This window comes from Mirounga leonina, unplaced genomic scaffold (genome assembly GCF_011800145.1).
Source record: "Mirounga leonina isolate KUSES-001 unplaced genomic scaffold, KU_Mleo_1.0 Mir_418, whole genome shotgun sequence".
Lineage (NCBI taxonomy): Eukaryota > Metazoa > Chordata > Mammalia > Carnivora > Phocidae > Mirounga > Mirounga leonina.
In genome coordinates, this window is record NW_023270739.1 from 3,616,424 (window position 1) to 3,640,157 (window position 23,734).

General features: G+C 42.9%; 1 protein-coding gene across 2 annotated transcripts in view; it reads left to right on the forward strand.

Moving 5' to 3' along the window:
* The window catches only part of TCF20 (transcription factor 20), a 56,165-nt gene that overhangs the window by 19,656 nt on the left and 12,775 nt on the right, over window positions 1–23,734 (forward strand). For both annotated transcript variants that reach the window (XM_034987373.1, XM_034987374.1), the window contains exon 2: window positions 22,190–22,283. In XM_034987373.1, coding sequence (XP_034843264.1) covers window positions 22,190–22,283 — 94 coding nt within the window. The remainder of the gene's footprint in view (window positions 1–22,189; window positions 22,284–23,734) is intronic.

A 23,734-nucleotide genomic window follows, 5' to 3' on the forward strand; every position in this document is an offset into this window, starting at 1 on the left:
AGCACACTCACCGTGGGCCGGACACCGTCCAAGAGAAGACTGTCTCCTCTGGGGTGACATGTCAGGCCAGGGTTGTATGCTAAGCATCCACAGTAGAGGTGGCAGAGCACTGTGCGAGGCAGCCATATGGTTGTGGGGAGGTATCTTTATAAACTGCTATTGCTTCGCCTCCCAGCAGGGCGAGGCTTTACAGTGCTGCGGACACCCTTTCTTCATGAAAGCAAGTCACTCCCAGTGTATTCTCTCTCCGCAAGGGCATTCCATTCTCCCAGACCCGCTGTATCCCACCCCCTCCTCTGGAAAAAAGTTCCATTTATAGTGAATATGCCAATAAGATTTTGTTGGTGAGTTTTAGGAGACTCTACATTCAGAATTAACTTCCAGATTAACTCTAGGGAACCCCAGGAAATCACACACACACACACACACACACCCCTACTTGGGCCCTCAAAGGCTCTGAGACCACCAGCAAACACCAGTTGTTGCCTTTAGCTCTTTGACTTGGGAATTCTGAAATGCCATAGTCATATATTTTCAAACAGTTTAAATAATTTTGCCAACACCATCCTGTGTGTGTCACCTTTGTATTCTTACTCCTGAAGGAGAACAACCCATGTGATGGAGCCACCTTTTATCGCATAACCACTGTGCACTGACCAGGCTGCCTAGAGCAAAAGGACCACAAGAAGAGCAAAAGGGGCTCTTGCATTTACCCAACAGAAGGTCTTTGAAAGGGGTCATGATTACCAACTCTTGTAGGTCTCATTTTATCCTTGAATTATTCATAAGAATTGGCTATTTGGAAAATTGTAATGGTAGACAAGTCATTGAGCCTCTCCTGGCCTAAATTTTTAACCCTTAAAATGGAGATAATAACTGGACTACCCTATCAGGTTGTTTTAAGGGATAAAATGAGATCAGTCTTAACAGTCAGTTGTCGTTTAAAAATGGGAGGTGGAGGAGGTACTTGTTGAATTTAGTCAGGATCTCTAATCTTGGTCATGTCAGTTACAAGTTTCCATTTTCGTCCTCTCTCAAAGTTAAGATTAGCCTTTTTGCTGAGCATCTTCTACTCTGGGATTAAGCTTCTAAAATCGAAAATAAAGAAGAAAATGTCCATATCCATGAAGCTGGATTGAGCCAATAGTTCTTAAACTTTCTTGGGGATATGAAACACCTGGGATGCTGCACGTTCAGTCTTTCTGGGTCGTGGCTATAGTCTGCATTGTTAACACATGCTTCGGGTGCCAGACTAAAATCGACTCCGAAAACTCGGAGTTTTTAGCTAGTCCACTAAAGCTAGGTTGAGAGCTAGTCAGTCAATTTTGGTAGCAGTTTCCACACTAGGTTTGGACCAACTTTTTCCTACCAGTGTAAGGTTTCCGGGAAGAAAGGCATGAGGGTTCAGTGAGGTGTCTCACACATGATCACCATATGAAGTGACCCCATAAAGCCCCCAGAGAGGGTTGTTGGGATCTGGCAGCCGGGTTTAGGGTGTGGGGACCCGCAGCCTGTGGAGAGTTGCATTGACGATAGTTTAAATATGCCAAAACCACCTCTTTCTTTCAGGTTCCTTTTTGCTGGAGCTCTGCCCCTGTATAAAAGTGCCTCCTCTGTCCCTTTTCAGGCTGGCCCTGCCCTTGAAGAACTTGCCACTTCAGGAGTGGGGCGGCTTTGCCCATAGGACTGGGACTTGTAACTACTTAGTCGTTCAGTTGAGAAGATGCCGGTGAGGACTGGCCAGGTGGAGGTCCGTCCGGGCAGGAAAGGATAAAGCAAACCAAGTGGGAAGAGAGGCAGGAAGAATAGGGAAGAAGGCCTCCAGAGCCAGGAGTTTGGAACTTCTGCAGAGATGGAAGTTCTGGCGTAGGCTGTGTGGGTTTGAGATCCCGTTAAAGGGGGCCTGTTGGGGCAGCACATTTGTCATCTCTGCCACTGAAATCGCCAACAGTTACGTGTAAGCATCTTGTGAACGAGCGGCTCCCCGTAACTGGCTTTCTGGAAGCATAAACTCAACTCCTGGGATGAGCCATGGAGAGGAGGAGGATTATACGGGGAGTCGCTTTCCTGGCAGGCAATTTTTTTTAAAAAGATGCCTTTCTAAACACAAAAGGTAATCATTTCTCCTTATAATCCAATCCAATGTTTGAGCCAAGGGGAAAATAAAATTAAGCTAGTACGTAGTCTTGTGCAACTTTAATTTCAGTGTTTCCAACTCTGTCCATAAGCATTTACCTCTATACTTCAAGAAAAGGCTATTCTCTTTCTTCTCGCTGGGCTGCTGGGGTTCCTGCTCCTGCTGGGTGCGGCCTTTTCTCAGGTTCTCAGCTGCCCTTCAGAGCAGAGGTGCTAATTACTGCTTTAAAAAACCTCCCGGACCTAAGCCCCTCCTTTCTAACTTCTTAAAGGGCACAAATCTCATTTCTTTTCAAAAGATTTGTGTAAAAATTCCCCTGAACAAAATATATAATGTTTTATCAAAGTCACGCTCTCTTCTCTGGCCATAAAAGAAACGCTCTGATTAGAATTATTTTAGTGGAGTATATGTACTTGTAGGTAAGATAAAATGGAAACTGTGTGTAGGATAAGATTGCAGAGTGGGGGAAACCAAGGTCTGGTTAGCCCAAAGAGGAATCCTTAGCAAAACCTGTGCAGACTTTTTGTTAAGTGGAATTAAGAAGAATATATATTAATATACATTTTGTGTAAGAGAAAAACAAACCAAACCTTTTTCCATAACACTTTAACATTCTAGAAAAGGGAAGGGATGGAGATTGGTTTTAACTTAAATTGTTGCAAGTGGTTGCATTTTATTAGGGAAATTGCTTTGTTTTGCCTGTATGTATTTATTATTGCTGAACCTGAAGACTGTAAACCCAGGAGAACTAGGGAATTACAGAACATTTATAACACACAGCAGGTGGCCAGTGTCTGCACCCGCCACATCCATAGTTGAGGTTCATTCCATGTGTGATCATTATAAACTGTCTCAGCTTTGTGGGCTCCCTGGCAGAAATAATCACTAGTACCTGTATTAGTGTTAGTACACGTTTAGAGAACATTATCATCAGTTAAGTGTTTATATTTAAGACACATAGTTGAGGGTGGGAATAAATAGGGGGTAAGTACCGTGCCTGACCTGTTGAAAATGTTGCAGTAAAAAGATAAATGTTCAGAACAAGTGTGCATAAGTAGCAACGTAGCTCTGTTGAAGTTTAATGGCTAGAGGTGGATTGTTTTAAAAGCCAGCCCTTCCCGGATGTCTGTGCTACTGCCCACCTCCAGCTTCCCGCGGCCTCTTGCACATGAGCCCAGAAGACTGGTTGTTCAGGGGGCCATCCACTCCATGTGGGATCACTGCTGGGACTTTTTTCCTTCCGTCTGTATACAGGGTGTCTTAGGAATACCCTACATGTCATTTCAAAAATACTCTTTTCCTTCATTATCAAACACATTCAGGATTTTGTTTGATTTAGGAATCCCCCCACCCCAATCCGTTTTCTTAAAAGATTCTCCACCCCCTTCCGCTTTTCCCCAGGGGTGTTTTATCCCCGATTTACTGTTGAGAAAATCGAGGCTTAAATGAATTATCGGGGCCGAGCTCATCTGGCTGGTGAGAGGCCGGGCCAGGGGTCAGTCTCCTGTCCTGTGCAGCCCCTGCTACAGTTCCCCCTCCATCTCCACATGAAGAACTACAAGGGTCTTTTCTCCACCCCGGCTTTCTCTCCATTTTTCTCATGTCACGTCTTTATTTCTTTTTAGACTTGCCAGTATTTGAGGCAGGAACCAAGATTCTCCACTGAATACAAGGAAGGCCAGTTGAGGAGATGCCAGCTAACTGGAACAGGTCTTTAAGTGGAATGTTCTTGTTTTCTCCTCCACTTTAAAATAAGAAAATGATAAGGAGGAACGCTTGCTAGCAGAGATTTATTTTTATTTTATTATTTTTTTTAAAGATTTATTTATTTGAGAGAGAGAGAGAGAGAGCACAAGCAGGGGGAGCGGCAGGCAGAGAGAGAAGCAGGCTCCCTGAGGAGCAGGGAGCCCGATGCGGGGCTCGATCCCAGGACCCTGGGATCATGACCTGAGCCGAAGCAGACACTCAACCAACTGAGCCACCCACGCGTCCCACAGAGATTTATTTTTAAAAGCAAATTTTAAGTTCTATCTTGGGGTCACTTTGATAAAGCCTAGTCTTTACCTAGTAGCTTCCAAGAATATTCCTAATAATGGAATCATCACTCTGAGGCAATAGAGATAATCAGTTTAATTCAGAACAGTGTAGACTAATGGGTTCCAGAAAGGGTTTCTAGCTTTACCTCCAGTTACCCCAGAAAGTGTCTTTTGAAATTAAACCCATTCCTGGTTATTCTAGTTGGGATTTTGCTCTAGGTCCAAAACATTCTATTCTGTAAATGGAACGTTTTAAAGAGTAAATAGCTTTTAGAGCTGGGGCTATGTGTGTCTTCTGCTCCTCAGAATCTTGCTGTGCACTGATGCCCAAAGGGCCCCCCTTCCACTTTGCCCACCCAGTGAAGGCACCACTTACACCACCACATACCAGGCCTCGCCGAGACACGGCTCACAGACCCCGTGTCTGTAGCTCATCACCACGCCCTACCTGTTCTCTCTCTGAGGTGTCTCTAAGTGCATCCTCTTGTATGCATTTCCCACACCCTCCTACACAAACATCCATGACATCCCTAAGCCGGCAATGATGTTGTCGGCCCCACCTTCCTGCTCCTGCCCCTTCAGGATCCTGCTCCGCCACATGCACCCTCTACACCCTGAGCGCTCGTTCTTACAAGGTGGTTTGCTCCCTCTGCTGTGGAAGGCTCCCCTGCCCGCTTTGCCTGAGTGGCTCCTACGCTTTCACAACTGCTCAAGCAGTACTCCCTCAAGAATGCCTTCCTGACCTTAAAGAGATTGGCATACTATCTCTAACCCTAGAGTCTTACATCATAACACATCACAGACTGTTCTGGACGTTCCCTGAGGGCAGACACCACCTGGACTTTGGATCCTCAGTTTGGGGCCCCTTTGCCTTGCCCATAGGCATGTAATAAAAATATGTTGAATGAGCAATAAAAAAGAATGATCTTTACATTTCTGAAGTTGATAGCATTTAAGAAAACCAAAATACCAAGCCAAGTCCCCTGAGGATCAAAGGCCCCTTGATCACAGGGTCTCTTCCAACCTTTAGAGAAACCAGTATGGTTATGTTCGAGGGAAGGTAAGGAGCAGAGAAAACAGCCCATAGAGACCAAGCAGATCCAGTTCCTTTTTTTTTTTTAATTTTTTTTTTTTAAAGATTTTATTTATTTATTTGAGAGAGAGAGAATGAGAGAGAGCACATGAGAGGGGGGAGGGTCGGAGGGAGAAGCAGACTCCCTGCAGAGCAGGGAGCCTGATGCGGGACTCGATCCAGGGACTCCAGGATCATGACCTGAGCCGAAGGCAGTCGCTTAACCAACTGAGCCACCCAGGCGCCCACAGATCCAGTTCTTAACTCATTTTCCTCCAACCCTTGTTTCCAGTTTCTGGACTTCGCGGTTTTGTGCTGTAGACTCAGAATGGACATACTAATGAGGCAAATTAAAAGTCCCAAGAACAGCTCATCAGGAATTCAAAGTCCTTTCTTCATATTCAGTAGAATAACTTGCATTGTGTGATCCTGTAAAGAAGCACCAGTCTGACTCTTCACCTTTTGGCCCATAGTTACCTTTCCATCTGATGGAGAGAAACAGATGTACCTTGTTTCCAGCACACTGACGTGTGAAAATCTGGATTTATCAAAGAACAACAACAAAAAAAGTATATATGATAGTGTCTTCTAGAGAAAAGACACCCTTGCCCAGTTGCCTATGAGACCTAATTTTACATTATTGGTTTGCTGAATGATAAAATGAACAAATCCGTTGTTTAGAAGCATGTGTACTCTAAATCTGTTCTTCATGTGCTCAAGGTTGTGGCTAAATCCTGGCCTCCTCTGTTTGGCAGATGAAGTGCAGAAAGACAGGGAAGGACATTGTTAATGAAGAGAAAAGAGTCCTTGAATCAGAAGCCCTCTGGCCTAATTCAAAGCATCATAACGTTACTGTAAATCCATCTGCAGGTACAAAGGCAGTAGGAGGGGTATTCAGGGAACAGACTCTCCTCGTGGATCAGGGATGTAACTAGGAGACTGCCAGAACAGCTGCATGTTGACTTTGACCTTGGTTGTGCTGTCCTGCATTTTGCTCCACCTCCAGGGCCAGCCACCCCTCAACCCTGATTCGGCCACAGAGACACTTAGTATAGGTTTATAGTGTGGTTTGAAAAGCTTTCCCAAAGAAACTAATAATTTCAGGGTCAGCAGCAGAACCACTTTTTGATTGGGGATTTTATGGGATGGAAGTGGGGGTCTAAATGGATACTTTTAATTCTAGATTCTTTTTATATCTGAAAGATAGTGATCAGATTAAGGAAGATTGTGCATGTGTGTTTTTTCTCCTGGTTTTGGTGGGAAGCAGATGATTGTCCCAGGGGACAGAGGTGAGCTCTTAGGCTCTAAGTGTTGGGAGGGTCGGTATCACCTTAGCTAGGCCTTAGCCCCTTGTGGCAGCAGGGGATCCAGAAGCAGCAGCAGAAATTATTCTAGATCATTCTAACGTGAGTGAGTGGGGATAGGCTGGGAGAACCGGGGCCAGGAGCACTGGCAGGCAGCCTAAGCCTGCTGTCCACAGAACAGGCAGCAGGGGGAAGGAGCTGCCGACATAGCCGACTGGCCTGCAGGGCACTTGTTCTCATCCTGGTTGTGCCTTTTTTGGGGTAGTTTTCAATGCTTTTGAGCTCCTGCAAGTGTTTAATTAGTACTTGATTGTGTGTAGTTTTATTCCTCCTCGTTTATTTAGTACCTTCCAGTGCAAAAGTGCTTCACAAAACACTGAAAATAATTGCCATTTTTTAAACATTTTTTTTAATTCTTATGTTAATCCCCATACATTACATCATTAGTTTTAGATGTAGTGTTCCGTGATTCACTGTTTGTGCATAACACCCAGTGCTCCATGCAGAATGTGCCCTCCTCAATACCCATCACCAGGCTAACCCATCCTCCCACCCCCCTCCCCTCTAGAACCCTCAGTTTATTTTTCAGAGTCCATCATCTCTCATGGTTCGTCTACCCCTCCGATTTCCCCCCCTTCATTCTTCCCCTCCTGCTAACTTCTTCTTCTTTTTTTTCTTAATATATATTAATTGCCATTATTTATAGCCAAAAGCTGAACATAACACACCCTCGGAAGTTGCGATGAGACCATGTGACAGATGTTCAGGCCCACCTAGGGTCTGCTTGTTTCAGGCAGGATTCTAAGGGGAACAATTTCAAAAAATAATTGTTTAACTTAGTTCGTCTTAATTTAATAGACTGTACTTGGTTTATGTTGGGTCTAATTTTGACATCAATAACTGCCAAAAATATGATGCGTTGTAGATGAAGATACATTTTATATATTTTTATAAGTCCTAATAATTACATAACTCTAAGACATTGCATACAGCAGCTTTATGAGGAAGGCCAATCAAATATTGTTGTCCCCATTTTACAGATGATAAAATTGATGTGCTGACTTATTTGGCTTTTATACAAGAGCTGACACCCTCAGGTTCTTTTTTCACTGGCCCTTGTATTGCTCCAGAGCTGGATAATATTGAAATTAAGCCATCCACATTTTTTCTGAAAAGCCAGTTCCAACCTGAAACTTTGTTTTCAGGTACACACAGTCTTTAGCCAGTGAGTGCTGCTAACATGACTGACTGGCATTTAAACTGGTATCATAATTTATTAAGAGGTGTATTTCATGGATTCAGTTTCTGCAATTGAGGAGTTTGCTAGAAAAGCTACAGGACACAAATGTACCTTTCAAACCCATTCACTACACCTCCTGCAGTGCCAGAGAACTAGGCATCTTTCTGGCCCTCCAGGGTTGGCTTTGAAACCTTGGTGCTCTGGGCTGTGGTGTGGGTTCCAGAGGCTGTTGCCAAGCCCATCCCTGGAATCTGAGAATGGCAAGCAGCGGCAAAATGCTCTGGCTGGTCACACGAGCTTTCGTGAGGGAACATAAGGAGATTATCTAGCTCTGAAGAAGCAAGGACCCAAAACATATAGGGTTCTATATGGATTGCTTTGGCCGACACCTTGAAGTGCTCTTGAAAGAAAATTGATGGGATGCAGAGTTGCATCAAAGAAAGATGCTTCGAGAGCCTTAAAGGGTAGCTCTTTGTACGTCAACCATGTCACTGCCACATAGCTAGAGTAGATTGGTGGCAGAGGCTTCTGTCCTAGATACAGGAGGCATAATTAAAAGGGGGAGAAAAGCTCTTGCTGGTGGCCAAAAATCAGCACATACCTTGTTCCACATTCTCCAGGCTCTACCAGCATCAGCCGTGTAATTCCTGTTGAAGAGTGGCCTTGTTAGTCTTCTCAAGCGCTTGATTTGTCAGACATTGTGTTCACTCCGTCAGCCCACGTTTACAGTTCCTACGGTGTGCTGGGCTCTGGGGACACAAGAGCAAGTCTCACAGTTTAGGGGAGGTGGACAAACATGAATAAGTAACTAACATGAGCATAAGCAGAAGTGTGTGCGTGCTAGATAAAAGCCATCTCAGACACAGTAGAGGCAGCGCGTGTGATCGTCAAGCCTCGAACAGAACTGATCATCATCAACACTAATAATACTCTGACCCAAATGCTTCGGCGCTCTGAGGCTACTTCAAGATGCTCCTTAAACAGAGCGATTATTCAGGTCGCTGATACATCTCAGAGGAAAGAGCCTTTCTGTGAATGAAGAGGCATGCAAAATTCTCCCTCGGAGCTTCCGTCAGATGTGGATTAAACTGCTCTTAGGTGATTTAGCTCTCGCGATTTGCCACCTCCAGTCAGCGAGCCCTGCCTCTGGGACAGTAACAAGGGCTGGTGAAAGGATCAGGGTGGGTGGGCAGCCACTTTCTGTTGTTTAAACATCTCTAAAAAGTAAGAATACATTTTATAATCAATTTCCCAAGATTACACTATCAGAAATGTCAGATTTCTTTTTTTTTTTTTTAAGGTTTTATTTATTTGTCAGAGAGCAAGCACAAATGGGGAGCGGCAAGCAGAGGGAGAAGCAGGCTCCCTGCTGAGCAAGGAGCCCGAAGCAGGACTCGATCCCAGAACCCTGGGATCATGACCTGAGCCGAAGGCAGACACTTAACCGACTGAGCCACCCAGGCGTCCCAAATGTCAGATTTCTTAAAAATAATCTATATTCCCTTCAATAATAAATGAAAATTTTACTGTTTAGAAGATCAGGCTATTGCTTGTTTGAAAAACATGCCTTGATTTAGAAGCCATGATTGAAGTCCCACTCTGTCTCATTTGTGTGGGGAGCAGTATTATGTGGACTTAACCTCAACTAACAGCAGTGTGGTCAAAAACAAAGGACATGTAGCTGTGCAGTGACTTTATTATATTATTAGCATTATAGGAGAATGATAGTGTAGTTTCTTCAGGTAAAAAGTAAACAAAAATCCAGTTGGAAATGGTATTAGCCTGGGTACTGATTTGGGGGTTAGAAGGGGAAAATAGAAACAGAATAGAGATAAGTTTTTATATTCTGTCTTTGGCACCTGCCATGTAGGAAGTACTTTTCAAATGTTGGATAGTTGAGTGAATGACGGGGACTAGCAGGCCATGTGGTCCGGTACAAAGGTCAAGCTTGGGGTGCGTCGAAGTGCTGGTACTTCTAGTTACGAGCTCTCCAGCAGGCCACGTTGCTTCTGTCTGTTTCCTGAACTTTCACAAGGGCACTGATGACAGACCCAGTGTCCCTTCTAGTTCCACTGTGACTGATGATGCCAGGACTTGCCTAATAAAGTGAGTAAAATTGTGGGTGTTTCCAGGAGGGAGAAATTTGTTACATTGAAGAATGTAAAAGGAAAATGTGAGATTTTCACAGGAAATCCACCCCCCACCCCCCCCCACTAGTCTCCCATCACTGCTGTAACACATACTATGAACTGGGTAGCTTAAAGCGCAAACTTGTTACCTTACAGTTCTGTCGGTCTCAGGTCCGCACAGGTCTCACTAGGCTCAGGCTGAGGTGTCAGCAGGGCTGAGTTCCTTTCTGGAGGTTCCAAGGAAGAATTTGGTTTCTTGTCTCATCCAGCTTCTAAAGGCCGTCCCCATTCTTGGCTCGTGGCCCCTTCTTCCATCTTCAAAACCAATGTTGCATCTCTCTGACCCAGCCCCCATCACCACATCTCCCTAAAAGCCCTCAACTCTCACTATCCCTGGGAGGGCCCATGTGACTGGATGGGAGCCACCTGGATAATCCAGTGTACTCTCTCCATCCTAGGGTCCTTGACTTAGTCATATCTGCAGAGTCCCTTTACCATGTAAGGTGGCAGGTCTTGGGGATGAGGTTGGACATCTTTGACATTTTGAGGGGCAGTTCTGCCTACCATGCCCTGTAATCTACATTGGTTAGTTGGGGACAGAAGTATAGGGAAGAAAGCAGTAAATCGCTCCCAGGACACCCGAAATCCTTGCTCAGCCAGTTGTTGTGTGTCTCTGGGTCTTTGTTTTCCTCACCTAAAAAGTTGGGGAGTTGAGATTGAACCAATGGTTCTCAAATTGTGTCATGCCTCAGAATTGCCTGGACACTTGTTACGGCACAGATTGAGATGGGCCTTGAGAATTTGCATTTCTTTCTTTTTTTATTGTGGTAAAATACACTTAACATGAAATTTACCACCTTAACCATTTTTTTAAGTACAAAGTTCAGTAATAGTAGATACATTCACATTGTTGTGTAAGTATCAACCACCATCCTTCTCCAGAACTCTTCATCTTGCAAAACTGAAACTATATACCCATGAGACACTCCCCGCTTTCTCCTCCACCCCAGATCAGGGCAACTACCCTTATGCTTTCTGTGTTTTAACTGTTCGAAGTACCTCACATAAGTGGACTAATCAGTATTTGTCTTTTTCGGACTGGCTTCATTCACGTAGCATAATGGCCTCCACAGGGTTCCCCTCTCGTAGCCGCTGGCCGACTTTCCTTCTTTTTAAGGTTGAATGGTATTCCATTGTATGTATGTGCCACATTTTGCTTATCTATTCATCTGTCAACGTACACTTGAGTTGCTTCCACATTTTAGCTTTTGTAACTAATGCTGCTGTAAACACAGGTGTGCAAATGAGACCCTGCTTTCATTTCTGGGAATATATAATGTTTTGAGGAACTGCCATCCTGTTTTCCTCAGTGGCTATACATTTTACATTCACACCAACGGTGCCCAAGGATTCCAGTTCCTCCACATCCTTATCATACTTGTTGTTTTAGGGGTTTTTTTTGTAGCAGCTATTCTATTGGGTATGAGGTGGTATCTCATTGTAGTTTTGAATTGCATTTCCCTAGTGATGAGTGATGTTGAGCATCCCTTCAGGTGCTCATTGGCCATTTGTATGTATGTCTTCAGGAGAAATGTCTATTCAGGGCCTGAAACAGGTTGTTTTGTTGTTGAGTTTTATTTATTTACTTATTCTGTATAAGATTTGCAAATATTTTCTCCCATTCTGTAAATCACCTTTTTACTCTGTCCATGGTGTCTTTTGGTGCACAAAATATTTTAATTTTCATGAAGTCCAGTTTGTCTCTTTTTTCTTTTGTTTCAAGTGGGCCTTGGGTGTCATAACCCAAAAATCACTGCCAAACCCAGTGTCATGAAGCCTGCTTGCTTGCTTGCTTGCTTGCTTTCTCTTTCTTTCTTCTTTTTCTTCCTTCCTTCCTCTCTTTCTTTCTTTCTTTCTTTCTTTCTTCTTTCTTTCTTTCTTTCTTTCCTCTCTCTCCCTTCCTTCCTTCCTTTCTTTTTTAAATTAACATATACTGTATTATTTGTTTCACGGGTACAGGTCTGTGATTCATCAGTCTTAACACAATTCACAGTGCTCACCATAGCACATACCCTCCCCAAAGTCTATCACCCAGTCACCCCATCCCTCCCACCCCCCTCGACTCCAGCAACCTTCGGTTTGTTTCCTGAGATTAAGAGAGTGTCTTATGGTTTGTCTCCCTCTCTGGTTTCATCTTGTTTCATTTTTCCCTCCCTTCCCCTATGATCCTCTGTCTTGTTTCTCAAATTCCTCATATCAGTGAGATCATATGATAATTGTCTTTCTCTGATTGACTTATTTCGCTTAGCATAATACCTTCTAGTTCCATCCACGTCGTTGCAAATGTCAAGATTTTGGGGGTTTTTGATGGCTGCATAATATTCCATTGTGTATATGAACCACATCTTTATCCATTCATCTGTTGATGGACATCTAGGCTCTTTCCATAGTATTGGCTATTGTGGACATTAATGCTATAAACATTGGGGTGCATGTGCCCCTTCGGATCACTACATTTGTATCTTTGGGGTAAATACCCAATAGTGCAATTGCCTGGTTGTAGGGTAGCTCTATTTTCAACTTTCTGAGGAACCTCCATACTGTTTTCCAGAGTGAAGAGTTTGATTGTTTTGGTCTTATGTTTAGGTTCTTGATCCATTTAAGTTAATTTTTGTAAATGGTGTTAGGAAGGGCTCAACTTCATTCTTTTGCATGTTGATATTTAATTTTCCTGACACCATTTGTTGAAGAGACTGTCCTTTCCTCCACTGAAGAATAGTCTTGGCACCCTTGTCAAAAATCATTTGACTATAGATGTAAGAGTTTACTTCTGGGCTCTCTGTTCTATTCTCTTGGTCTGTATCCCTGTTTTTATGCCAGGACCACACTGTCGATTACTATAGGTTTGTAGTAAGTTTTGAAATCGGGAAATATGAATCTTCCAGTTTTCTTCTTTTCCAAGATTATTTTGGCTCTTTGTGGTCCCTTAAGATTCCAAATGAATATCAGGATTGGTGTTTCTATTTCTGTAAAAAAAAAAAAAAAAAAAGTTATTGGGGTTTTGATAGTGACTGCATTGAATATGTACGTCACTTTGCATAGTATTCGTACCTTAATATTAAGTCTTCTAATCCATGAAAATGGGATGGGTTTCCATGTTTCCATTTATTCGTGTCATCTTTAATTTCTTTCAGCAGTGTTTTGTAGTTTTGTAGTTTGTAGTATTTGTAGTTGTAAAGATTGCACAAGTCTTTCACTTCCTTAGTTAATTCCTAAATATTTTATTCTGTTTGATGCTATTGAAAATCAAAAGTATTTGTGTAATTTCCTTTTCACATTGTTTATTGTTTGTATATAGAAGTGCAACTGGTATTTTGTGTAGTGATTTTGTATCTTGCTATTTAGCTGAATTCATTTATTAGTTCTAACAGGTTTTTGGTGGACTCCTGAGGGTTTTCTACGTATAAGATCGTATCATCTACAAACAGATAATTTTACTTCTTCCTTTTCAGTTTGGACTTACTTCTTTTTTCTTTCCTAATTGTTCTGGTTAGAACTTCCTCTAATATATTGAATAGAAGTGGTGAAAGCCAGCATCCTTACCTTGTTCCTCATCTTAGAGGAGAGGAAGTGCTTTCATCTTTCACCATTAGGTATGATAATCCCTGTGGGTTTTTCATATATGTCTTTTGTTATGTTATGTTGAAGTAGCTTCTTTCTTTTCCTAGTTTGTTGAATGTTTTTATCATAAAAAGAGTGTTGAATTTTGTTGGATCCTTTTTCTGCCTCAATTGAGATGACCATCTGGTTATTTCCTTCATACTGTTGAGGTAATGTATTACACTGAGCATTTTTCTTGTGTTGAACCATCCTTGCATTCCAGAAATAAATCCCACTTGGTCATGGCATGCAATCCTTTTAATGTGCTGCTGAATTCTGTTGGCTAGTATTTATGTTAAGGATTCTTCTATCAGTATTCATAAAGAATATTGGTAGTTTTTTTTTTTTTTTTTCTTGTAGTGTCTTTGTCTGACTTTGGTATCAAGTAATTTTGGCCTCAGAATAATTTTGGGAAATGTTCCCTCCTCTAATTTGGGGGGAAGTTTCACAAGGATTGGTATTAGTTCAAATAGTTCAGTCAGTGTTCAAATAGTTCAGATGTTTGGTAGAATTCACCAGTGAAGCCATCAGGTCCAGGGCTTTTCTTTTGGGGGGAGATTTTTTACTACTGATTCAATTTCCTTAGTAGTTATAGGTGTATTCAGATATTTTATTTCTTCATGATTTAATCTTGGTAGGTTTTGTGTTTCTGCAATGGGTCCATGTCACCTAGATTATCCAACTTGTTGGTGTATGGTTGCTCATAGTACTCTCTTATCCCTTTTATTTCTTTTATTTTTAAAAAGATTTTATTTGAGAGGCAGCTGGTTGGCTGTCTACCTTTGGCTCAGGTCATGATCACCGAGTCCTGGAATGGAGCCCCACATTGGGCTCCCTGCTCAGCAGAAGGTCTGCTTCTCCCTCTACCTCTGCTTCTCCCCCTGCTCATGCTCTTTCTCTCTAGCTCTCTTTCTCAAGTAAATAAATAAAATCTTTAAAAAAAAATTATTTTTAATTTATTTAGAGGGAGAGAGAAAGAGAGTGAGTGCACAAGCAGGGGGAGGGGCAGAGGGAGACAGAGAAGCAGACTCTCCCATGAGCAGGGAGCCTGAGGCAGGGCTCAATCCCAGGACCCTAGGATCATGACTTGAGCCAAAAGCAGAAGCTTAACCAACTGAGCCACCCAGGCACCCTTAGTCCTTTTTATTTCTGTAGAATCAATAGTAATGCCCCATTTTCATTTCTGATTCTAGTAATTTGAGTCTTCTGTCTTTCCTTTTTTCTTCTTTCCATCCATCTAAAAGTTTGTTGATTTTGTTGAACTTTGCAAAGAACCAACTTTTGGGTTCACTGATTTTTTTCTCTACTCCTTGCCTATTCTCGGTTTCACTTATCTCCACTTGAATCCTTTTTATTTCCTTCCTTCCACTAGCTTTGGGTTTAGTTTGTTCTTCTTTCTGTAGTTCCTTAAGTTGTAAAGTTAGGTTGTTGCTTTGAGATCCTTCTTATTTTTAATGTAAGTGTTTATAGCTATAAATTTTCCCTTTAGCACAACTTTTATTGCATCCCAAAAGTTTTGGTATATTGTGGTTTTCTTTTCATCCATCTCTAAATATTTTTTATTTCCCTTGTGATTTCTTCTTTGATCCATTTTTTGTTTCAAAGTATGTTGTTTAGGGATGCCTACATGGCACAGTTGGTTAAGCATGAGACTCTTGGTTTCAGCTCAGGTCATGATCTCAGGGTCATGAGATTGAGCCCCATATCAGGCTCCCTGCTCAGCACAGAGTCTGCTTGAATCTCTGTCTCCCTTTCCCCCTGCGTGCACATGCATGCATATGCAGGCGCCCTCTCTCTCTAAAATGAATAAATAAATCATAAAAAAAAAAAAAGGATGTTGTTTAGATGCACCTGGGTGGCTCAGTCGATTGGTGGGGAGTCTCCTTGGGATTCTCTCTCTCCCTCTGTCCCTCTCCCCCACTCGCTCACACTCTCTCTCAAATAAATAAATCTTTTTTTTAAAGTATGTTGTTTAATTTCCACAGTTTTGTGAATTTTCTACTTTTCCTTTGGTTACTCATTTCTGACTTTATCTCATTGTTGTCAAAGAAGATACTTTGTATGGTATCTTCTTAAATCTATTGAGACTTAATTTGTGGCCTAACATGTAGTCTGTCCTGGAAGATGTCCATGTACACTTGAAAGAATATGTACTCTGTTGTTGGGTGGTATGTTCTGTATATGTCTGTTAGACGGGTTGCTTTGTAGTATAAAATCCTCTATTTCCTTCCTTCTGTTTTTTTTTATCCATAAAGTCTATTTTTTCTGGTATTAGGATAGCCACTCCTCTCTTCTGGTTACTATTTGCATGGAATATCTCTTTCTGTCCTTTCACTTTGTCTATTTGTGTTTAATGTAAATCTCTTGTACATAACATATAGCTGAATCATAAGTTTGTATCCATTCTGCCAGTCACCGTTTTTTGATTGGAGAGTTTAATCCATTTACATTTAAAGTAATTATGATAATGGGCACCTTCTGTCATTTCGCTATTTTGTTTCTAGATGTCTTTTAAAGTTTTCTATCCCTCATTTCCTGCATTACTGTCTTTTTCTGTGTTCAGTTAACTTTTTATAGGGAAAAGTTTAAATTCCTTTCTCATTTCTTTTTCTATATATTTAATAGTGATTTTCTTTATGGTCACCATGGGGCTGTAACATCTTAACATTATAACACCTTAATTTGAATGTATACCAACTTAATTTCAGTAACATACAAAAACTCTGCTCCTTTGCAGCTCCAACCTTTCAGGTGTTGATGTCACAAAATTACATCTTCATACATTGTGTACCCCAAAACCTAAGCTAATAACGTTTTAAATGTAGTGTTCTCTTAAATTATGTAGAAAACAAGATTTGTAGTCACAAACCAAAGTTATAGTAATACTAGCTTTTACACTAATAATTGTTCTTTTTAATTTAATGTATTAGTCTTAAATCATGTAGAAAACAAAAAATGCATTTATGGGGGCACCTGGGTGGCTCAGTTGGTTAAGCAACTGCCTTTGGCTCAGGTCATGATCCTGGAGTCCCGGGATCGAGTCCTGCATCGGGCTCCCTGCTCAGCGGGGAGTCTGCTTCTCCCTCTGACCCTCCCCCCTCTCATGCTCTATCTCATTCTCTTTCTCAAATAAATAAAATCTTTAAAAATAAAAATAAATAAATAAAAACAGTAGTATTAAATTCAAAAATAAAACCCAAATGGCAACTAGGTCAGCATCTCTACCCAGCCCCTTGTAAACGCCATCAGCTCCGGGGGAGAGGGGGAGAGGGATGGGGTATTTGGGCCGGGCTGGGGTGGGGGTGCCCACCAGGGGAGGGGTGTTAGGTCTCCCTGATGGAAAACTGATGTTTGAATACAAAATGGCTTTCAGAGAAACAGTTACGGGAACATTAAGGAGAGCTATTTGCCACAGGGCGCCTGGGTGGCTCAGTTGTTAAACGTCTGCCTTTGGCTCGGGTCATGATCCCAGGGTCCTGAGATCGAGCCCCGCATCGGGCTCCCTGCTCAGCGGGGAGCCTGCTTCTCCCTCCGCCCTCTTCCCTCTCCTGCTCTCTGTCTCTCATTCTCTCTCTCTCAAAAAAAAAAAAAAAAAAAGCATTTATGAGCCATTGCTACAATAGCACTTGCTTTTCTAACTGCCCATGTGTTTACCTTTATTAAGATTTTTATTTCTCTGTATAGCTTCACCTGCAGACTCCCTTGAGCATATTTGCAGAGGAAGTCTAGTGGTCATGAACTCCCTCAGCTTTGGTTTGTTTGGCAATGTCTTAATTTCTCCTTCATTCTTAAAGCACAGCTTTGTCGGGTATAGGATTCTTGGTTCATAGTTTTTTCTTTTAGCCCTTTGAATATGTCAACCCACTGTTTGCTGTCCCCAAAGTTTCTGATGAGAAACCTGCAAATAATCTTTTTTTTTTTTTTTAAGATTTTATTTATTTGTTAGCGAGAGAGAGCACAAGCAGGGGGAGCAGCAGACAGAGGGACAAGCAGGCTCCCCGCTGAGCAGGGAGCCCGATGCGGGGCTCAATCCCAGAACCTTGGGCTCATGAGCTGAGCCGAAGGCAGACACTTAACCGACTGAGCCACCCAGGCGCCCAAACCTGCAAATAATCTTATAGAGAGGACTGCTTGTGACAATTCACTTCTCCCAACATTCTCTCTTTGGCTTTGGAAAATTTGGGTATAATGTGTCTCACTGCAAATCTCTGAATTCATCTTTCTTGGAGTTCATTGAGCTTCTTGGATGTTTATATTCTTGTCTTTCATCAAAGTTAGGAAGTTTTCAGCCATTCCAAAATTGTCTCTGCCCCTTTCTCTCTCTTCTCCTTCTGGGACTCCCCCAGTGCATATGTTGGTCTACTTAATGGTTTCACTTAGGCTCTGTTCACTTTTCTTTGGCTTTTTTTTTTTTTCCCCTATTCCTCAGACTCAATAATTTCCATTGCCCTGTCTTCATTGATTCTTTCTCCAGCTTGATCCAGTCTCTTTGAATCCCTTTAATGAATTTTAAAATTTCAGTTATTTAAGAATTTCTTTTGGTATCTTTTTAGGTTTTCTTTTCTTCTTTAATGGTATTTTTATTTGTTCACACATTGTGTTCTTGACTATCTGCATCTCTCTTTAATTCTTTGAGCATTTTTAAGACAGTTCTTTTAAAGTTTTTGTCTAGTGTACCTGCCGTTAGGTCTTTTTCAGGGAAGGTTTCTGCTGATTTCTTTATTTCCTTTGAATAGGCCATGCTTTCCTGTCTCTGCATATGCCTTGTGAGTCTTTGTTAAACACTAGAAATTTGAATTTAATAATGTGATAACTCTTGGGGCGCCTGGATGGCTCATTAAGTGTCTGACTTTTGGTTTTGGCTCAGGTCATGAGCTCAGGCTCCTGAGATCAAGTACTCTGTCAGGCTCAGTGTGAAGTCTGTTTGAGATTCTCTCCCTCCCCCTGCTCGTGCGTGCGTGCTCTCTCTTTCTCTCTCATGTAAATGAATGAATGAATGAATGAATGAATGAATGAATAATAGGATAACTCTGAAAATTAGATTCTCCTCCTTCCCCAAGCATTGCTTTTTGGGGGGTTGGGTTTTGTGTTGTTGTGTTTTTTGTTTTTGTTTTTACTCTTGTATGCTGTCTCTGTGCCTAGGATCAGCTTGAGGTGTCAACTTGAAGTCTTCTCAGGTCTTTTCTGAGTCTTTCCCCACGATGGGGACATGGGTCACTTTCTTATTGTACCCATATACGTAGTTGTTTTTTTAACATCCTACTCTTTAATGTCTAGCTCTCAAAAGAGAAAAAAGCAGAAAGTGGTGGGGAGAGGGTGCCAGCCTTTTAAATTCCCCAGAAGTCATTTCAAAGCTTGAGGGGGAGGGGCTTGCAGCAGTGGGGGCAGGTACAACAGCAGTGGCTGCCCACTGGGTTTGCACCTCTGTGATCAGAAGCAATAATCAGCAGTCAGAGCAGAGATCCCTCCCGATACCTGGAGGACAGGGTTCTCTTTGCCCACCCTGGCTCCCACAAGCCGTGTGCAGGCTGCTCCAGGAGCGCGTGCGCAGCTGCTGGCACTTGGCTGGGAGTGGGAGATGGGTAGCTGCTATTGTGCTCCTAGGAGCTGAAATTGACCAGATTAGCTGCCGTTTACCACCCAAGTCTTCCCCTGGAAGTTGCACACCTACAACAGGTTCCAGAGTTCCAGAATAGTTGTATCAGACAGATTATGCCAATGCAGTTGTTGTCCAGGAGGGGGACAGATTCCTGGTACTGCCTACTCCCCCATCTTCCCAGAATCCCAAAATTTCCATTTCTAATGAGTTCCAAGGTGATGCTGGTGTTGCTGGTCCAAGGATTGCACTGTGAGAACCACTGAACTGAATTCTTTAATGTCCTTTCTCCAAGACCCGAGTATACCATACAGGGTCTTTCTCCTCTGGATGCAGTATAGTAAATTAATTGTGCTTTTTAACTGAAAGAAGCAAGCATTATTTTATTGTGATGTAATTTCTTGGTGAGGGGTGAGTTTGCTTTCTTTATGCAAAAGATGGGACCTTTGGCCTGTGGGCTGGTTCAGGGCAGGGAGCATTAAGAAGCCCTGCAGGGGACAAAGGCATGTGTTGAGGTAGGAAGGAAATGGACCTTGTTCAGATCTGAGCTTGGTTGTTTCTCTTTCCTGTCTGTGAACTTAGGTGATGACAAGGCCCTGCTCTGCAGGTTGTTTTTCATAGGTGGTCTGTGTCACATTTACCGAGCGCTTTTGATCCAGACACTGTCTTAAGCCTGGATTCACACGTTTAACCCTCACAACATCTCTGTGAGGTAGATAGTACTGTTAGTTAGGTTCATGTTTGCAGGTTAAGGAAACAAAGGTTAGGAATTGGCCAAGAACACATATAGGACACAGTGGGAGCATTTACCAGGGAGTTATTTAGGTTCCAGAGCCTACACACTTGACCTTATACTGCAGTGCCTCAAATATTAGGTCCCTTTGTATATCAGTTGTGACTGTGAGTTACAAAATTAAGAAGTGATTTTTTTTTTTTAAGTGTCCTCTCGCTTAACAGTCTGGAGATGGGGTGGTCCAGGACCTGGTTAATACAGTCCTCAGCAGTGTCACAGAGGGTCCAGGTTCCCTCTGTCCTGTCACTCTGCTGTCCTCAACAGCTTGGGCTTTGTCTTCAGAGCTCATGGTGATAAGGGGATTGCAACAGATCTCACCATCCCACCCCAACCAGCTGAGTGAGCAAGCCCGTTCCTGCCTCTCGTCCCTTTTGAAGAGGGGTGAAACTTTCCCAGAAGCTCCTTAACCTGTGGACTTTCCTGCCGGGAATGCTTGCTACACCCCTTCGTAAATGGCCACCATTGATAGGTAGGCCCCCCACCCCGGGGGCGCAGAGGGCTTGCAGCACAAGCCCTGGGGGGTCGCCTACCGGGCTCCTTTGTAAGAAGGGCCTCCAGCAGGAACTGGAGGGTAGGCTACTGACAGATCAGCCACAGGCGTCCCCTCCAGTTAGCATCTAGACCTTGGTTCTGAACGGGCTCTGCTGCAGTGACAAGGTAGGTACGGCCTGGGGCTCCTCAGAATGCTGCCAGCGGTCCTTGGTTTACTCCAGGCCACGTAATCTTTTGTTTCTTGGCAAGGTAAACGTTTGCTGAGCCTCAGCACCCAGAAGGATGTTGGTCTTCTGAGAGGAAGGCAGAGCTCTCCACGGACCTGGCTTACAGCCCCATTCCTGCCCCATTGTCTTTGGCGGCTGCAGGGGTGGTCAGTTCAGATCAGCTCTGACTGCAGCAAGTACTTCCCCTTCTGGTGCCTGAGGCACCTCACCTGTGGAGTGGGAAGGTGACGGGACTGAATGAGTGGGCATATGTCTGGGGCAGACACCTGTTGCACGGTGAAGCCCCGAGGCAGTGCTGTGGCTGGTACTGGTGTGATTTTAGCCTCGGCACTAGGGAAACTGGATCGATCCAGCTCCCTGTCATCCTGTGCGCCCTGCCTCTGTGTGTTGGGGTGTCCTTCCATTCCGTGGCACCATCCAGGTGAGCTTCACTCCCACTGGCATTCCTGACTGCAGATCTGTAACCACTGACTCCTGAGAGGCTGCCACCTGGGGTCTGCCTTTGCAGGAGAAAAGGGGGAGAAGGGCACCCTTTAGTCACTTTGTCCCCAGGAGAGTGCCACCCTGTCCCACGTGGGGAGGCATTCTCCACAAGTGTAACTGCTGAGGGTACACTTTCATGTTATTTTTCCTAGAATCAGGAACCAGTAAGTGTCTGTATCATTCAGGTAGCCTCATCCGGGTGTGCCTTGGCCACCAGAAGAATCAGCATCTTTCCTCAGTAGGGCCAGTTTGGTTGAATTTTACAAATAATGATTATTGTTGCTAGGTCACATTTCATATGCCGACAGGATTGAGTGATCACAGGGATGATAGAGATGTGCCCCACTTTAAGAAAACCTGCCCATATAAGGAGGAGCATCTCAATTACAGAATAATGTCTCACTTAGCCAGAAATTTGTGGCAGGTTTCCTAGTGCATTTAAAATAGGATTTGTGTATAAAAATACCATTTGCACACAGGAACCCATCTTTTTTGAAAAGAGAAATATACTTGTATTGGGCATTTGGGATAAGTAGAATAAAAATAAAATCTTACAAATACAAGAACTAGAAACCAAATTCCACTTTTAATTCTAAAAGGTTTATATATAACTCTACTATCCTACCCTCTCTTCCTACCCCAGGCTTCCACAGCAGAAATAAACAGGCAAGAGTTGACATTTTAAGATGCGGGAGGAATGAGGAAAGGACGGGCAAGCATGTGTGTGGGCGGGTGGACAACAGGAGCACCAGGGACAACTCTGGGTGCCCCACCCCACCCCACTGCCTTGTTCTGTTTGATCTGTTTGTGGACGTTTATGAGGCCTGGCCTAACACGTCACTGCTGGATCCTTTCCACGGTGCAGTCGGTGAGTGGCGGTTAGCAACTGACCGGCCCAGCCTCCCACCACCGACCTGTAACCACAGAGATGAGCTGAGGTATGACAGATGGGGCTTAGGGAAGGCCTGGATGAGCGGGGTGAATCTGGGATGCTGACATGCTCAACTTCTTTCTTTTCAGAAATGTTCCCACTGCCAGGAGGCAGGTGCCACCTTGGGCTGTTACAACAAAGGCTGCTCCTTCCGATATCACTACCCGTGTGCCATTGACGCAGGTAAGATGGGACCACAGCCCTTGTCCAGAGCATCTGAAGGCTTTGACGGACACTTTGATTCTCTGCCTTCTTTCCTTTCTTTGTTGTTCTTTTTGTCTCTTCTGACCCTGTTCTGTTTGTAAATTCTAAAAGAATGCAGAAAGGATAATAAAAAGGAGTGCAACAGGGTCATAATAACAGTTTTATTCATATAATTCACCCATGATTCACTATTTAAGTGTACAATTCAGGGGTTTTTAGTATACTCACAGAGTTGTGCAACCATCATCACAGTCAATTTTAGGACATTTTCATCACCTCGTAAATTCCTGCCCCTTAGTGGTCACTCCCCTCCACCCACCCTAGCCCCTGGCAACCACTGATCTACTTTCTATCTTGATGGATTTGCCTATTCTGGACATTTTATATAAGTGGACTCATACAATATGTGCTCTTTATAACTGACGTCTGTCACTTAGCGTAGTGTTTTTCAGGTTTATCCATGTTAAAGCATGTATCAGTATTTCATTTTTATTGCCAAACCATATCTTTAGGATATGCCATATTTTGTCGTTCATCAGTTGATGCGCATTTAGATTGTTTTCCACTTTTTGATTATTATGAATAATGCTGCAGTGAACACTCACAAGTCTTCATGTAGATTTAATGTTTTCACTTCTCTTGGATTTAAACCTAGGAGTGGAATTACTGGATTATATGGTAACTCTACATTTAGCCTTTGGAAGGACGGTCAGACTTCTCCAAAGTGGCTAAATCCTTTTACACCCTTCCAGCACTATATGAGGGCTTCAGTTTCTCCATACCCTCACTGACCCTTGTTGTTATCTGCCTGTTGTATTCTAGCCATCCCAGTGGGTAGGAAGCGGCATCTCATTGTGATTTTGAGCATTTCCCTGATGGCTAATGATGTCTAACATCTTCATGAAGTTCAGTTTGTCCATTTTTTCTTTTGTTCGTTTTGCTTTTTGTGGCTTGTTCTTTTTTCTTCTAAGAAACTGTTGCCTAATCCAGAATCACAAAGATTTATGCCTATGTTTTCTCCTAAGAATTTAGCTCTTACACAGGTCTTTGATCCACTTTGAGTTAATTTTTATATATGACGTGAAGTAGGAGTCCAGTTCACTCTTTTGTGTGTGGATTCCAGTTGTCTTAGCGCCATTTGTAGAAAAGACTGTGATTTCCTCGGTGAATGATCTTGGTACCTTTGTCGAAAACCAGTTGACCATAGCTATATGGGCTTATTTCTGGACTTTCTCCAGTCCCACACTGTCTTGATTAACTTTGTAGTAGATTCTGAAATTGGGAAGTATGAGTCCTCTGATTATTCCTTTTTTCAAGAATGTTTTGGCTATTCTGGGTCCTTGGCTACTTGATACGAATTTTAAGATGAGCTGGTTTATTTTTATTTAAAAAAAAAAAAAAACAGCCATTAAAACTCTAATGATTGCAAC